We start from the raw sequence: 16434 nt of genomic DNA on the forward strand, positions 1-16434 counted from the left end.
GGGTGTCTGATTGGACGCAGGTGTGCTGCTCTGATGAGGATAATGATCGGCTAGAGTTTAAAAAGATCCACCGCTCACACTGAACCATACTGTGAGTCAGTCAGGAAGACAGAGAGCAGCCGACCAGTTTCCTGTCATCAGTTTCACTTATGGAGGCCTTTCATTTTCAGGTTATCCTCCTTGTAGGACTCTGTGTAAGCTCCTCTTTTGCTTTCACGCCCACACGCTACACACAAGATTCTTCATTCCAGAGCCTTGCGAACACAGGCAGGTCAGAAATCGGGCAGAATTCTCCGGCTGAGGAACCGCAGCAGGTGAATACCATCAGAGTGACCTGTCATCCAGACTCTTTGGAGATTGTTATCAAAGCCGACATGTTTGCGGTTGGAGTTCCTGTTGATGGAGACGAGATACGCCTTGGAGTAGAGAACAACAACCAGTACTGCAGAGCTACAGCGTCTTCAGCAGATGAGTACAGTATCAGTGTTGGACTTGTGGAGTGCGGCACCAGACACTGGGTAACTTTTAAATATATTTCATTTCAAATATGATTAATTATAGCTTCTAGTTTTAAACACATCTACTCTCCACAGGTAACTGAGGACTCTCTGATCTACACAAACCTCCTCATATACTCTCCTGAGGCCTCTCCATATGGTGTTGTTCGAATGGAGGAGGCTGTAATTCCAATTGAATGTCATTACGAAAGGTCTTTGTCTCTTTTTGTTTTTAAAGCTCACATTGTAAAAATCTTTGAATGATGTCGGTCTTTTTTTAAATGCATGTTTTCTGTTTCTTAGGAAGTACAGTTTGTCCAGTTCTTCACTCATGCCTACCTGGATCCCCTTCATGTCGACCCAGGCTGCAGTGGAAATGTTTGAGTTTAACTTGAGAATCATGACAAGTGGGTTTTGGTAATTTTCTCATGTTATGAGTTGTCATGTCTCTATTTGCACTTAGTACTTTTTTCTGTCCGTGTGCAGGTGACTGGCAGTACAAAAGAAGCTCTAATGTGTTTCATCTCGGTGAGCCCATCAGCATCGAGGCCTCGGTCAGACTTGGGCATCACATGGGGCTCCGAGTGTTTGTGAGCAGCTGCGTGGCTACACTGAGCCCTGACATGCACTCTCGCCCCAGGCATGCCTTCATTGAAAATGGGTAAGGCTGCAAATTGCTAAATGGCAAAAAGTAAAGTCTTTTTCTGACCCTAGAGGGAGCTGTTTAATGTGTAAGGCTCTTCAAGTGGTTTAATTCAGACACGAGCAATGCTGACTCGAGTGACAGGTTAATAAAAGATCAGTCCTTTAGTGGCGTCTTCAAGTTAGCCATTAGCTAAGGCTAGCTGCAGTTTGCTTTTAATCTTTGGTATTCTAGTTCTTCCTTTCTGTACCACTATTGGCAAATGCACAGGTCAGATTTGTGCAGTTCTGACTCTAAATAACTACTTCCAGAACTTGCCTATATGACTAGAAATGTTAGTGGTGCATTGTGGGTAATGTAGACTCTGGTTATAGTAGTCAATGAGTGCTAATTTAGTGTTGCTCTTTTTGTTTTTCCTCATAGGTGCTTTGTTGACTCTCAGCTTCCAGGCTCAAGGTCTCAATTCTTAGCCAGGACACAGGATGACAAGCTCCACATGTCCATTGATGCCTTCAGATTTTATAATGAGGACCGAGGGGAGGTGAGGCTCTATTAAATTGCCTTACACATGATTGTGTGTGCATGTTTCCCAACACCTGCTTTTCTCATAGCTCTACATCACATGTCACCTGAATGCTGTGGCAATAAATAACGCAGATGCACCAAACAAGGCGTGCACTTTTGTGAATGGAAGGCAAGTGAGATCCTAAAATATTTCAAATTACACACAAAAAACAAAGTATTGGTGCTGAATGTTTTTTTTATTCATCAGATGGAGGTCCGCTGATGGTAATGACTACTTATGTGGGCAATGCAAAAGACCAATTGGAGGTGAGCAAACTCCCAGTAAGCCCAGCAGCCCGAGCAAGTTTAGGCCTCGAGGGTTTGTGAAGCCAGAAGAGCGTGAACCCCTCTGGAGGAGCGGACTGAAGACCAGTCCAGGTGGGGAGCTTGTAGAAACTTGTATGATGAATATTGGCTGCAGATGTCGTCATAATGATCAATTGTTTGTGACTCATGTTTTTGCATAGGTTTTAGACATGATGATGGCTGGGTAACTGAATTAACATGCATTGTGCTGGTTTGTGTTAGTGTGGGAACATCAGGCCAGAGTGGGTCCGATGATGGTCTTGCCAACCAAGCAGAAAAGCCGGCCCATACCTGCAGAGGAGCGTTCTTCCATTCTTGATCAAATCGGCAGATCTACAATGTAGGGCAGCCAGTGGAGTGGAATAAACGGAGTTGGTAAGTCAATACCGGTATTGAATTATTCTTTGTTCATTTGAAGCCTTTAACAATCTCTAAATTGAGATTAAAATGGCCCATAATGAAATCTTAATGTTGAATTGTTTTTCTGTCAAAGATCAGAGGAAAGGACTGCTTCCTGATTCATCATTGACCCAAAACCAGGTGGACTTTCTGATTTTAGCTTCTGAGCAGAATGAAGACAAAAGTGGAACAGAAAAAGGTAAAATGTGAAAAGTCTTAACCCTTTTTTTAAAAATGTTCTACAATTCACCTTTTACATTAACACATTTATTCTGCGACTACAGATGAAGATGCTGAGGAAGTTCCTGAACTTCTAGAAGAAACCTCTCCTGAGGCCCACCTGCAGTTGAAGGCAGTAGTGCTGAACAGTACCAACACAGCGGCGCTCGATGAAGTCTTCCTAACTGCTGCGGTTAATGTGGCTGTGCCCCCACTGTCCAACACCACTGCAACAGAATCTGACCTTTCTGAAACAATGGACTCAAAGAGATAATAAATTATTCAAATTTTAATTTGTTTGCTTTTTAATGTTGCAATACACAAGGAAAACTGATGACCTGCTCACAGCTAAAAACAATTAACAATTGTTTCCTAATTAGCCAAAGTATTCCATATAACGGTAAAGATTTAGGGGGGACCCAAAATTGCAATTTGACATCCATGTTCCATGTCTTTTCTTGTGCTTGTCTGATGCTAAAAATGGTACTACAACATGGCATTTATTTTCTGGGGTGTCATTTGCTTTAGTTGCAACAGCTGTATAAAGGTGATGTATTGGAGGTCAGCCAGTTTATATTTGAACTTCAGTTGCTGCAACAAAGCCTTTGTACATGAGTAGCCCCTTTTTTTTAAAAGGGGAGTTACCATGGGGGCCCTGGCAATATAATGACCTGAACATTAAGATATAAACATGGTCTCATAACTTTGTGTCCAGGCCCATAGGGTTTTTTGACTGGAGACTGAATTCTAATAGAGTACCCAGACCTCTACTAGGGTAGTCAATATGTTTTAGAGGTACAATTTGATGGTTTACAAAGTCCTGAGTTACTTTAGCTTAGCAAATCTATTCACTCCTGTTTTTGGGGACTGATTTAAAAAAAAAAAAAATTGTGACAATATGAATTTTTAGATAAGTATAGTTACATATGCCATTATTTCAAGGCATCTGGGGGAAAAAACTGAAGCAAGATTTTAAAATATTGGCTCAATGTAATGGTAGCCATGACAACACACATTTGTTTTTTTGACTAAAAGGCCATGTGGAAGATGAAACTTCCTGGGATGTTTTTTGGTCCCTGCAGCAAAGTGCCTGTTGGTATTCAAAGCCAGAAACCAGTGAAGCTGTAAATGTGTCAGTTTGTTTCACTTTACAGTGGACTGGAACTGAATCGTACTCTTATACCACATTAAAACCTACATGCAAAAAATAAACTGATGAATAAAATAAAATGGGGCTGCATTTTAAATTGCTCTCCATTAACTGTATATAATATTTCAACATTGATTGATGCATAAGGAAGGAAGCATCAGTGTAACTTCTAGATGTAAACCCACATGTCAGGTGTGGGCCAATCACATGCAGGTATTTCGGTGTGACTGCAGCTTTAATTCTCATCAGTTAATGAGTAATTGCTTCCAGCTGTCCTCTCCATGTGATTAGTCTGCACTGGGAAGTATTTGACATTGAGAGTTTGAACCTTCTGCATCTTATTTAAATTCAGTATGGTTTAGATTTCCTAAATTATCACTTGTTCTACTGGTGGTGTTGTGTTTGCTTACTTTGCTTTCCTTGCTTTCCTGTTCTGTTCTGATTAAAGAGCCACAATGACGGCAGCTCGGCCAGCCTCTGTGGCACTGCTGTCACTTTTGGTTTTGCAGACGCCATTCGAACTTTGAGAGATGGACCAATGATCGATGCTGAAGGAAGGGAATATAAAACTGCTGCATTAGGGTTTGACACAGAAAGTCAAATCAGTGAACCACAATTCAATGAGGGATCCACTATCAGTGTACAATGCACAGAAGTATCCATAATCATTGCGGTAAAGGCTGACTTCTTTAAAAATGGACGCCTTTTGTCTCCATGGGATTTTTTTTTGGGAGAAGTCAAGCATTCACAGAGCAGTCAGTGTCGACCTGTTGCTGCTGGTGACTCTGAATATGTATTTGAAGCTGGACTACAAGACTGTGGCTCCAAAGTGACTGTAAGTTGTTAATGATTAATAGAAGATGGTGGATATGTAACTGTGGTTGCAGGTTGGGTAGGTAATTTTGGAGAAACCAGCTCGAGTGCGCTAGAATTTGAAAATACACAGCCGGAAAAAATCTGCCACTTCCTTACAGAGCCCCTCCTCCAACACACACGAACGCGCATGACCAATGAGGGCACGAGATAAGTTTGTGCACAGATGGAAGGCTTACAGGCAGGTAGGCCATCCAGTTATTTTAGCTAGGATTGGTCGTGCTTTTTACAGCACCACGGCTTCCACAGATTACATTTTTTTTATGGATTTTTTGACAAAGCACTTAAGATATTCATTGCTAAAACTTACCTACCCCAGCTTTAAAGGTAGGGTAGGTAAGTTTGAGAAACCGGCTCGAGATACACTTTTTGTTATATTCCATGGAATGCTCTTAACATCCCGATAGCAATGAATATCTTAAAGGAGAGGTGTCATGCTTTTCAGGTTATTACCCGTCCCCTTGTGTGTTATGAAGGTTTTTATGCATGTAAACGGTGTGCAGAGTCAAAACCCTCAAAGTACACCCTGTAGCGAGTAAAACTCTAACACAGAAAATACCTCCTCAAAACGCCTCGTTGGAGATACGTCATTGTCCATTTGATTCTTCCGGGTACGGCATGATGTCATGCGGTACCCGGAACAAAATGGACCAATCCGGAAGAGCTATGGCCACACCCAGCGGCGCTGGCCGCACTCTCTGCCAGCCTAACATTTACTGTTGGAAGCTCTGGTTCAGTTCACAATCGATCCAGTCATGCCAATGCCAAGGACCTGTTTCCTGAAATGTGAGGGGAAATCTGAGCTGTTTGTCCTACCGACGGAAGAACCACGACGAAATCAGTGGTTGAAATTTCTGTTTATCACTGTTCCTTCAGAGGTTCGAAGAACGTTACTGTGTGCGCGGCATTGATTTCACAGATGAAATCTTCCAAAACATTGCCCAGTTTGAGGCCGGATATGCACAGCATTTGAAACTGAAGGACGATGCTATTCCTAGTTTGTTTGGACCGTTTGGAGCAGGGGAAGATTCGGGTACACAACCTGTAAGTTTGCATTGTTATTTGTGTATTTATCAAACAAGGTATCTACCGCGACTGTTTAAATGTGTAAACGTGTTTCGGACTGCTAAGCCATTGACACAGTGCTAACTGGGCTAACTAAGTTGCTAGCGTTTCCATATATCAACTCCAATATCAGCAGATGGCCTTACATACATGTATCTCATAGCAGGAGAATGTCTGCATTCACACACGAAATACTCATAGACAGTATACTCCGGGTGATTTACCGTACGGTCAGTCGCGAAACGTAATTACATTATAGCTGGCGTTCCTAGCGTGTATGCTACCGAGCTAAACAACGGAGCTAGACATGAGTTTGCTCGGGAAAACATTGTTGTTATGCCAGCTACAATGAATGTAGCAGACTACCCGTATAAGATTGCAATTGTAAACATGTTCTTGATAGCCTAATATGAACCACTATCTGTTGTTCATAGTATAGTATAGTAGCCTATAGCAGCGGTTTTCAAAGTGTGAGGCGCGCCTCCCCTGGGGGGCGCCAGAGAGCTTCAGGGGAGGCGCAGCTTGAGAAAAAGAACAACGAGAAAAAGACGAGTAAAGTGACACTTGCACACTTTTGGCTGTCTGTGGAGACTGTGGGTTCCCCCACCTCGCCAAAAAGGCTGTAAAAGTGCTCATTCCCTTCACCTCCACCTACCTGTGTGAGTGCAGGTTTTCCGCATTGACTTTGATCAAAAGCAAGTGCCGGTGAAGGCTGCAGCCAGAGGATGATCTGCGTTTATTCCTGTGTGCATCAAAGACGCAGACTCATTGTTCCCACTAAAGTAGGGGTGAGTGTAATAAGGAGGCAAAGTTGACGTTCAGTGTGTTGCCGGGAGCATATAAGGATTTATCCACGATGTTGAAAATGTAAATTTAAAAAAATATATATGTGTTGAGAACACCGTGCGAAAATATACGGGTCGTGCTGCAGCTAGATTTGCCTGTCCTCTGTAAGAAGGTGTCAGCGACTGACATGCAAGGAAGAACGGCTGTCCACAGGCTGTTCCAACTTTAACAACTTTATTAACTTCCATGGTAGTGAATTGAACATGCTATTGTAATTGGGTGTGTGGTATATTTTCATGCACGCACACGCATGTTCCACAACACACTGAACAACACTCAATTGTCCGATCGCTACCAGTGTCCTTGCGATCTTGTTATAAGTTGAGACCATTCGGGCTTATTCTAGAGGGGTGCAAGGAATAGTCCAAGTAGTGGGGGAGTTTTATACAACATGTTTAAAACATAAAGATAAAAATGTTTTAAAAAGTTATTGTTTAATGTTTTAAGGAGGTGATGCTACTCAGCCAATCATATCGGTGCACTCAGTGAGTCAGCACGATAGATTCAAACACACACACAGAGACGAGACAAGAGGAGAGAAACAGTCTTCATTTGATCTTACTGGACCTCTTTGAAATGCAATTGAATACCCCTGCATTATAGCAACAACAACAATAATAATAATAATAGCAATAATAATTGGGAGGGGGGGCGCCGCTGTTCTTATGTTCTCTGAGGGGAGGCTCACCTTCCCACACTTTGAAAACCCCTGGCCTATAGCATATTACACTGAACAACTAGCAAACGTAGGTTAGTATATTAGCTGGCAAGCTAACTGTGTTGATTAGATAGATACACACTCCTACCACAACTACTACTAACGAATCTAAAACAACTAAGTTTCTCTAATATTTTGTGATTTGCATTTGATTTCGTCCAGCCAGACCAGGAAACTCCAGGCGTATCTGGTGGACAACACACACACGGGATGACCCACTCTGATGCCTCGTCCTAAAAAGCCCTGGCAGCCGCTTACAAAGCTGCGATAGGCAAGATGCCGAAAACGCCTATAAGGGGAGGAATGGATGATATACAGTGTATATATGTATATTTACGCATGTTCATTTTGTACATTTCTAAAAATAAAGTTTGATGGAAATAATTAGTAGGCCTATCCTTTCTTCCCTGAATTATTTGCTCCTATAACATATCATTCATATATAGCAAACCATGATTTGATTTCTCATCAAACAGTAGTAGTTTATTACAGGTAAAAATAACTTACTCTTCTATAACAACAGTTGTAGGTACAGTTCGGTTAGTTAGTGTATAAAATATACGGCTGTACCGAGGCCATTATAAGACTGTTGTTCCGCTGAGAGCGAGCCGAAAAAAGCACTGTTAGACATGGGCGGAGCCTCTCTGGTGGTTGACTAATCAGAACAGAGTGGCCGAGCTGACCAATCGGAGCACACTTGGCTCACAGGGAGGGGGGGGCAAGAGCTCCAACGAGCCGTTTAGTGGAGAGTGAATACTGCTGAATACACATACTTTACAGAGATGCTGTATGCGAAACCAATGTGAGTTTGGAAAATTGCTCAGTATAAATCTATTTTAGTATACCTCAACAATGGAATTATGATCAGTGGAAATGGCCATGACACCTCTCCTTTAAGTGCTTTGACAAAAAATGTTGCCGGCCCGGCTAAAATAACTGGATGGCCTACCTGCCTGTCAGCCTTCCATCTGTGCACAAACTTATCTCGTGCCCTCATTGGTCATGTGCGCGTTCGTGTGTGTGGGAGGAGGGGCTCTATAAGGAAGTGGCAGATTTTCTCCTGTTGTGTATTTTCAAATTCTAGCGATCTCGAGCCGGTTTCTCAAACTTACCTTTAAGTGGTAGTTTTGATTTGTTGTGTTTTCAGAAGTGTCCCTGATTTTAGTTATTTTTTATTCTCTAGACATCTAAGGACTCTGTGATCTACTCAAACAAGCTGATAATCTTACTAGCTGCCGGGCAACATGGCATTAAAAGAACGACCCATGCTGTTATTCCTGTTTCCTGTCACTATAAGAGGTGATATGTTTTTATTGTGTTGTGCAGAGAATCTTTTTTGTGACTTCTTCTTCTCGACTGACTTTGTTACCTTTCCGGGACAGGACACAGTTTGATGGCAGTCACTCGCAGCAGCCGCCCCTCTCTCTTCCTGCTGTGTATTCAACAGGTGCTTTCTTTCTAAAGCTGATGACCGGTATGTGAGACCTATTCAGTGTTTCATTGAAGGTTTTTTTTTAAGTGTGCATGTAGTATGTGGTGGATGAAGTAATCACACGCTTTACCTCAAGGACCAGTGTGTAGGATATAGTGGCATCTAGCAGTGATGTTGCAGATTTTAACGGAAAACCCCTCCCCTCTCAATTTCCAGGCACGTTGGAGAACTGGAGTTTTTTTTAAATATATCATTTATGTATCTTTTTAAAGGAATCGCCCACTAAAGACAATGTGTACATTAATTCCTTACGTTGAATTCTCAAATAAAACATAAACAGTGTAGTATTTTTTTTTAGTAGACTACACTACTGGATAAATGGGTCTTTTTTCCTGCACAAGTTTTGTAAGACATTGTCAATGGATGTTTTGCTTTTCTTAAATGCGACCACCATTTGAATAAGAAAAAAACCCACCTGGCATTGTTTAATACAAAATGAACTTTTATATGTGAAGTATTCCTTATTTATAAGTTAGAGCATTTTTTCAACCAATAAAGAACACTCAATCACAGTTTCAAAACTCATTACAGAATCACCAAATTCAAAGTTACATGGTTAAATATAATTGATTATACATTTAAATCTACCTAACTTTATGAGTTAAGTCAGGCAATTTTTGGGGGAAAACAATATATAACTGAGTATAAGCAGAAACACAGAAATATGTTGACTTCAATTACGGTAAGTGACGCTTGTGTTTAATTGTAGAGGACTGGACAGGAGAGACGCTCACCAGTGTCTTCTACACCGGAGACCTCCTGCCCCTCGAGGCCTCTTACAGCAGTTCTGATGCGGGATACAGAAGCCTGTTTATCGACGGCTGTGTCGCCGCTCTGTCTCCTGACCCGAGATCAGCCTCCAGATACTATTTTATCGAAAACCATGGGTAAGAGAAGCTCAGAATACAGTATGATACTGATAATTGGCTCTTAAATTGCATTCAAATTTTCTTTTCGTCAGGTGCTTCAATGATGCCAAAGAGGAAGGATCAAATGCACTTTTCAATCCCAGAACAAGATCTTCTTCTCTTCAGCTGCAGCTCGATGCCTTCCTGTTTCCCCAGGACACACGGAACTTAGTGAGCCACTTCTATAACCTGAATGATTTTGTCATGTTTGGAAATGCTTCGAGGTTGTATAATGACATTGGTCTCTCCTTATATTAGATTTGTATCACTTGCCAGCTGAAAGCGACCTCTGAAATGCGGAAGAGCAGCCCCGTCAACAAGGCCTGCAATTATATAAATTCAAGGTGCTTTTATTACTTATTTTGTGAATTGTTGCTCCTTACTTTAATATTGCAAAAGGTTTGTCAGTGTATCATTTACAAAGGCTCATCAGGTTAACAATTCTTTATAAGCTAAAACTGGTTCAAATGTTTGCTATTAATATTTCTTGCTGCTTAAGTAATCAAGTTACTTAATTAAGGAAACATATATTTGTAATGAGGTCTAACGTTTACTGTAAATATAAGGATAAATACTTTCTAAAATGAATGTTCCATGCTGTCTCTGTACAGCCAGATCAATGTAACAGCGACGCTTACCTCAGCATTTGAACTGAAACAGTACACATGTGAGAGGAATGTGCTAAAGCTTTAAGAATATTTTAGAATGTTGACGCTGCCCATGGAGTATATGTATACAAATAAATGGCTATTATTTCAACATTGGATTTGGGTGTAAATGCCCTCAACTCAAAGCTAAAGGAAAACAATGATTGTTTCTGTATACTAATCATCAGATGGATAAATGTCGATGGCAGTGATGATGTGTGTCGATGTTGCGACGATACATGCTCGAGCAACTCTCCCACCGGTCAAACAAACCTCGGAAGTCTGATCCCTGAAGGTAAACTGTAAATCCTACAGTTGTATAACTTTCATAATCTGTGATCTGTCTGTGAAAACTGTCCCAACTAAATATGATTTGTCTCTCTCTTTCATTTTTATTCCCGTTTCAGATTTGGTGGCACGTGAAACTGTTACTCTGGGCCCTTTGATGGTTTTGCCATACAAGTAGGCGAAGCATAACAATCCAGACAATAAAGGATTCAATATTTGTCTGTCAATCTCACCCTCCCTGACCAAACTTCAGCGTAATACTTATAGCTTAATACTAGCAAAACGATTATTTTAATGATTGTTTAGTAAGGAATGTTTATACAACATAAACATTAAAGAAACAAGAATGTTTAGTCTTTACTGTTAATACCTAACATGGCTCTAAACAAAGCCACACAACTGGTCTGATGAAACATCCCCGTAAATAAAAACAGATTACATTGTATGAACATTACATGTTGATGTCAGGATAGACACGTATCAGTGTTTGAAAGAGGAAAATAAAATGTGAATTTCTCTTGCCTTCAAAAAGCTGAATGAAAATAAGAATGCATGCCAAGCCCGTCTTCATGGCCTTTTCACTTATGAACTCACTAATAAATACTAAAGCTGACTCACATTGTACTCTTTCCTTCAGTCTTTGTGAGGTTTTGTGGACAGCCTCACTTTATTTATTGTTCTTCACCTCTGAGCAGGAAGGGGAAATCAAAGCAAGAACAGCCGTTGAAACGCTGCAGTTGGTTTTGCACACACTGATGTTTAACTGAATTTGAAATAAAACTCAGGATGTTATGCATCAGACTTTAAAACTTGTATCCACTGGATTAACACCACTAATGTGTACAGTTACACAAACAAACCCTTCTCAAAAACGTTTTTCTCAGTATTTCTTAGCAATATAACATTGCTCCCCATGAAGTACTTTATATATAACACTTTTTTATAGTATCCTAGTAAGTCTTCTTATAGCGATCCTGTTATTGATATTATCAAGTGAGAAAAGAAGATATATCACTTTCATGTTGTATCACCGGATATGTCTGGTGTCTGCAAGATGAGTGTGAAAGTGCAGGTCAGGAGGAGAGTCATCAGCAGCAAAGGTGTGGATATATATTAGTTATTGTCCTGTAAGCATGTACGCCGGCACAGTCCGATTCAGAAGCTCTCATAAATAATAAATATATATTTTTATTTCAAAAAAAGTGCTATTCACATACAAGACAATACAATGTGTCCAAATATAAAGGAGATAATAATAGGAAAGAGTGAAAGGGTCAATAACCCTTGATAAGAATGGGTTCGCCCGATATGTCAGTGGTTAGAGCCGGCAGCCCATATGCAGTCACCGCTGCCTAGTAAACCAGTTTGAATCCTGAACCAGCCGAACATTTCTGGCATGTCCTCCCCTCTGTCTCCCCCTTTCAACTCTAACATCTCCAATAACGGCCCTCTGGACCAAAAAAAAACTAAAAAGTATGAACGGAAAAACAAAATGGATCAATCTAAAATAACATAAAATATTTAGGCAACAGTACAGGGTGAACCTCTGAAATGGATAATTAAGAATATAGTTTTGAACTTTATAGTTTAATAGTCATTTTAAATTAGTTGGGATGATTTAAGTATTTGGAGGTTTTTTCAATATTTTCTTTGTTTGAACTGCATGGATTGATTTTTACATGACATGTCTTATGTTTCAAAAATATAGATCAAATTGTATTTATGTAGCTCAAAATCACAAGTTTTACATTTTTATTTGATTTGATTTGATTTAGTCTGTACCAGTGACGTGCGGTGAGGTTCATGGCTGGTGAGGCACTGACTCACTGAGTCAGATTTACAAATATTATATTTTGACCTTAATCGAAATATTCTGTTATTTTCAAAAGCTTTTTTAGTCTGATGCTTCGATTCATTTAAACAGACCGTTCAACAAAAGGATACCCAAAATCTAAATATTGGATTGTTCTTTCTTAGTAAGATCCCATTTTCATTACAAATGTGGTCTTACCTTGACTTGAAGATGAAGTCCATGCTATCCTTCTGGACAACAATCTCTATTACTGTTTTGTAAAAGTCCTCCTTATCTTCCTGTAGTTTAAAAAGTCTAGTTTGTTGTTACGTCTGCCGTCTCTGCATAGAATTACAGTAGCAACAAGAACCTGTGGGCTCACGTGCGCCCCCTTCAGTGCGGCAGAGGTTATGGCTGCCTCCCCTGGTGCATTTTCATTGCCGTTGAGACCAGCGAGCCTAAATATCATATATACGTGAAATAAGTTATTTAGAGACTATGGATGGCGAGGATAAATGTAATAAAGGGATCTACATACATTACATTGGTGACCTACAGTGAGATGGTAACAGGCATGTGCTTAGGGCCCGCTTTCCAGCCAGTTTCTGTGGGGTGACGCATTCTGAGGTGAGGCAGATCTCATCTGTGCCTCACCTCACCCCACAGTAACTGGCTTGAGCGCGCTCACAAAATAAGTGCCCGCGCTAAATTAGTGCCCGTGCTCCAGCAAGTTACTGTGGGCTTACGAGAGGCAGAGCACGTGCCTGCCTCACTTGTCATCGCTCCCGTAGCGGAGCTCGGCAATTTGCTGATTTTGACTATAAAAAGCGATTAGAATCATACATAAATCACACTTACAACACAGATCAGTGGAGACATTTATTGTTATTACTATTTCGTTTTTCTTTAGTTGTTTTTCCGTTACATTGGAGTATGACAGGTGAGGCTCTGCCTCCCCTGCCTGCCACTGACTGCACGTCGCTGGTCTGTACAGATCAACAAAACATGAATGATAGTTTAAAAAACATAATAAAATGACACCATAGACCACAATAATAATGTGATAGTGTGTACAAATTAAGGATCCAGGGGGATGTCAAAATGCTTCCTGCATGGTTTTCATGAACTGCAACACTAACATGTTATTTAAAATCCAAAGTAACAAGCAATGAAACAAATATATGCACATTTAAACATGTGAAAACACCCTCTCTCTCCATCAGCCCTCATGCCAGTAGCTTTGCGATTCTGGTGGTGATAGTGTAATAGAGATTAAGACTGGTAAATCAGCTTAGAAACCAGGAAAATGCTCAAGACGTTTGTGTGAGGTTATCAAATTTATCAGTGATTCCATGTCAGCCACAGCTTGTCACCATTTTTTTTACTGATAGTGTATTTAACAAACTTAAACTAGCTTTATTAAATGTCAGGTCTTTGGCAGGAAAAAAACGATTTTTAATCAAGTGATTTTATCACTGAGTCACAATCTCGATTTTATGTTTTTAACGGAAACTTGGATTGAACAAAATAACAGTGCAGCTGTTCTTATCGAATCAACCCCTCCCAACTTTAGTTTTATGAGTCAGGAGAAGAATGCATAAGAAAGGGAGGGGAGTTTGCTATTTTGTTCAATGATTTCCATTCAATGCAGGAAGACATCTTATGGGGTGACTCTTGCTTCTTTTGAATATGTGGCCCTTCACTGAAATGCTCCTCTCGAGCTCTGTTCCTAAATATCTATCGACCACCCCAAAGATACTGTGCAACGTTTTGTGATGATTTTACTGAACTGCTGTCGATAGTGTGTTATTGACTTTGACCGTCTAGTCATTGGTTGGTGATTTTAACATCCATGTTGACAACCCCCAGGACAAGAGGGCTAAGAACTGTTTGTGTGTTCTTGATAACTATGGACTGGACTCAGCATGTGGCGGAGCCCACGCACAATAAGGGGCACACTCTGGACTTAATTATCTCAAAGGGTCTGAATATCTCAAAGGTTGTATGTGATGAGCACTGTCTAGAGCATTCCTGTGTTTATCTTTGAGAGCTCTATTTCTGTTCACAAAAAATGTTCAGAAAGAGGTAACCACAAAGCAATATTTAACTGAAAATACTAGGGAAATGTTTACTCCATAAGTTTTTCATCCACACTTGCCCCCTGCTAACATCTCAGTAAATGAGCTAGTAGATCATTTTAATATTCAAAAATAAAAATGTTATAGATACCATTGCTCCAACTAAGGTAAAGGAAGTGATTGGCAAGAAAATATCTCCATGGAGAAAGGCCATGACCGTGAGAACATAAAAAAGAGAGTGTCAAAAAGCTGAACGTAGGTGGCGAAAAACAAATCTCCAGGTTCACCTTTGAAATCTATAAAGAGAGACTTGGCCTTTATAATTTGGAATTGAAAAAACGCACGACAGTCCTTTCTTCTCTGACATCATTACCAAAAATAAAAACAACGCACGTGCCTTGTTTGCTACCGTCGACAGACTAAGACTAACCCCCCAGTGTCAGTAGCCTCTGAATTTCTATCCACCAGGGCTTGCAATGATTTTGCCTCCTTCTTCACTGACAAAATTCAGAAAATTAGACAAGCAGTCAGTGCCTACTGCATCAGGTACAAAGCAATGTGTTGTCCCTAATGTCCACCTAATATCAATTCAAACACCATGACAACAATTCCATCAGATTAATGGTAAACACTTAGAGGACATTATTCAACTTCCTGAAATCCTCCTCCTGCTGCCTTGATATTATTCCACCAGGATTTTCAATGAGGTTTTTCCTTGCATGGCCTCAGATCTACTTCATATAGTAACACACTCTCTTCACGCAAGTTATTTTCCAGAGGGCCCTGAAAAACTGCAGTCATTAAACCGCTCTTAAAAAAAGAATAATCTAGATGCTTCAGTAATGAACAATTACAGGCCAATATCAAACCTGCCCATTTCGCTAGGTAAATCATTGAAAAAAGTTGTATTTCAAACATTTGAGTACTTCTTGCATTTAAATAACTGTTTGGATGTGTTACCAGTCAGGGATTTCGTCCAACCCACAGCACTTGAGACTGGCTCTTGTAAAGGTCTTCAATGACATCCACTTACACACAGACTGGCAGAACTTCAGTGTTAGTACTTATTAGATCTCAGTGCTGGCGTTTGACAGCTGTTGACCACAACATATTTACCTAGACATCAGAAAACAAACTGGGGTGGGACTTTCGGCAACAGTTCTAATTGGTTGTAGTCCTACTTAAAGGACAGAAAAAACTTTGTTTCTATAGGTAAATATACATCTGAGTTGACAAATATGACATGTGGGGTACCTCAAGGCTCCATCTTGGGGCCTCTTCTCTTTAACATCTACATGCTATAACCCACTGGGCTCAGATAATGAAAAACAACAAATAAGTTTAGCCATAGCTATGCGGATGACACACAAATTTACGTAACATTTCACCAGGAGATTATGCTCCAATTCAAACACTGAGTAAGTGCATTGAACAAATCAATGACTGGATGTGTCAGAACTTTCTCCAATTAAACAAAGATAAAACTGAGGTAATGGTTTTTGGAGCCAAGGCAGAACGTATAAAAAGTTAGCGCTGAGCTTCAGTCTGCAATGTTCAAAACAACAGATAGAGCCAGAAATCTAGGTGTAGTCATGGACTTCTGACCTGAGTTTCAACAGTCACATTAAACAGTTACTAAATCAGCCTACTATCACCTAAAGAACATATCTAGGAATTAAAAGACTAATGTCACAGCAGGATTTGGAAAAACTTGTCCATGCTTTATCTTCAGTAGACTCGACTACTGCAATGGGTGTCTTTAACAGGTCTCCACTAAAAAAATCTATTAGAAAGCTGCAGCTAATTCAGAATCGCCGCTGCTCGAGTCCTCACTAACACTAAGAAAGTGGATCACATCACTCCTGTGCTGAAGTCCTTACAACTGGCTTCCTGTGTGTCAAAGAATAGATTTCAAAATACTGCTGCTGGTTATTAAAAGCTTTGAATGG

The 16434-nt window shown here is 40.3% G+C and overlaps 2 protein-coding genes across 3 annotated transcripts; both read left to right on the plus strand.

Moving 5' to 3' along the window:
- Nucleotides 1-85: 85 nt before the first annotated feature.
- Nucleotides 86-2921, plus strand: LOC117493148 (zona pellucida sperm-binding protein 3-like). 2 transcript variants are annotated; one of them, XR_004556942.1, is made up of 10 exons: nucleotides 86-518; nucleotides 594-709; nucleotides 801-904; nucleotides 984-1158; nucleotides 1564-1681; nucleotides 1752-1834; nucleotides 1913-2082; nucleotides 2233-2385; nucleotides 2504-2608; nucleotides 2694-2921. XR_004556942.1 is itself a non-coding variant. In XM_034143582.1 (9 exons), the coding sequence occupies exons 1-8, from the start codon at nucleotides 150-152 to the stop codon at nucleotides 2352-2354; spliced, it is 1257 nt and encodes a 418-aa protein (XP_033999473.1). In that variant the 5' UTR covers nucleotides 86-149; the 3' UTR covers nucleotides 2355-2385; nucleotides 2694-2921. The 2 variants fall into 2 exon arrangements, 1 of the variants encoding a protein (XP_033999473.1); XM_034143582.1 differs by lacking the exon at nucleotides 2504-2608.
- A 1312-nt stretch (nucleotides 2922-4233) lies between these two features.
- Nucleotides 4234-11371, plus strand: LOC117493151 (zona pellucida sperm-binding protein 3-like). The gene is given in 9 exon segments (XM_034143584.1): nucleotides 4234-4270; nucleotides 4273-4613; nucleotides 8464-8579; nucleotides 8663-8754; nucleotides 9482-9659; nucleotides 9734-9851; nucleotides 9939-10024; nucleotides 10516-10622; nucleotides 10735-11371. Coding segments are annotated over 9 exon segments (1134 nt in total). The 3' UTR covers nucleotides 10794-11371.
- Nucleotides 11372-16434: the final 5063 nt, after the last annotated feature.

The sequence above is a fragment of the Trematomus bernacchii genome, unplaced genomic scaffold (assembly GCF_902827165.1).
Source record: "Trematomus bernacchii unplaced genomic scaffold, fTreBer1.1, whole genome shotgun sequence".
Lineage (NCBI taxonomy): Eukaryota > Metazoa > Chordata > Actinopteri > Perciformes > Nototheniidae > Trematomus > Trematomus bernacchii.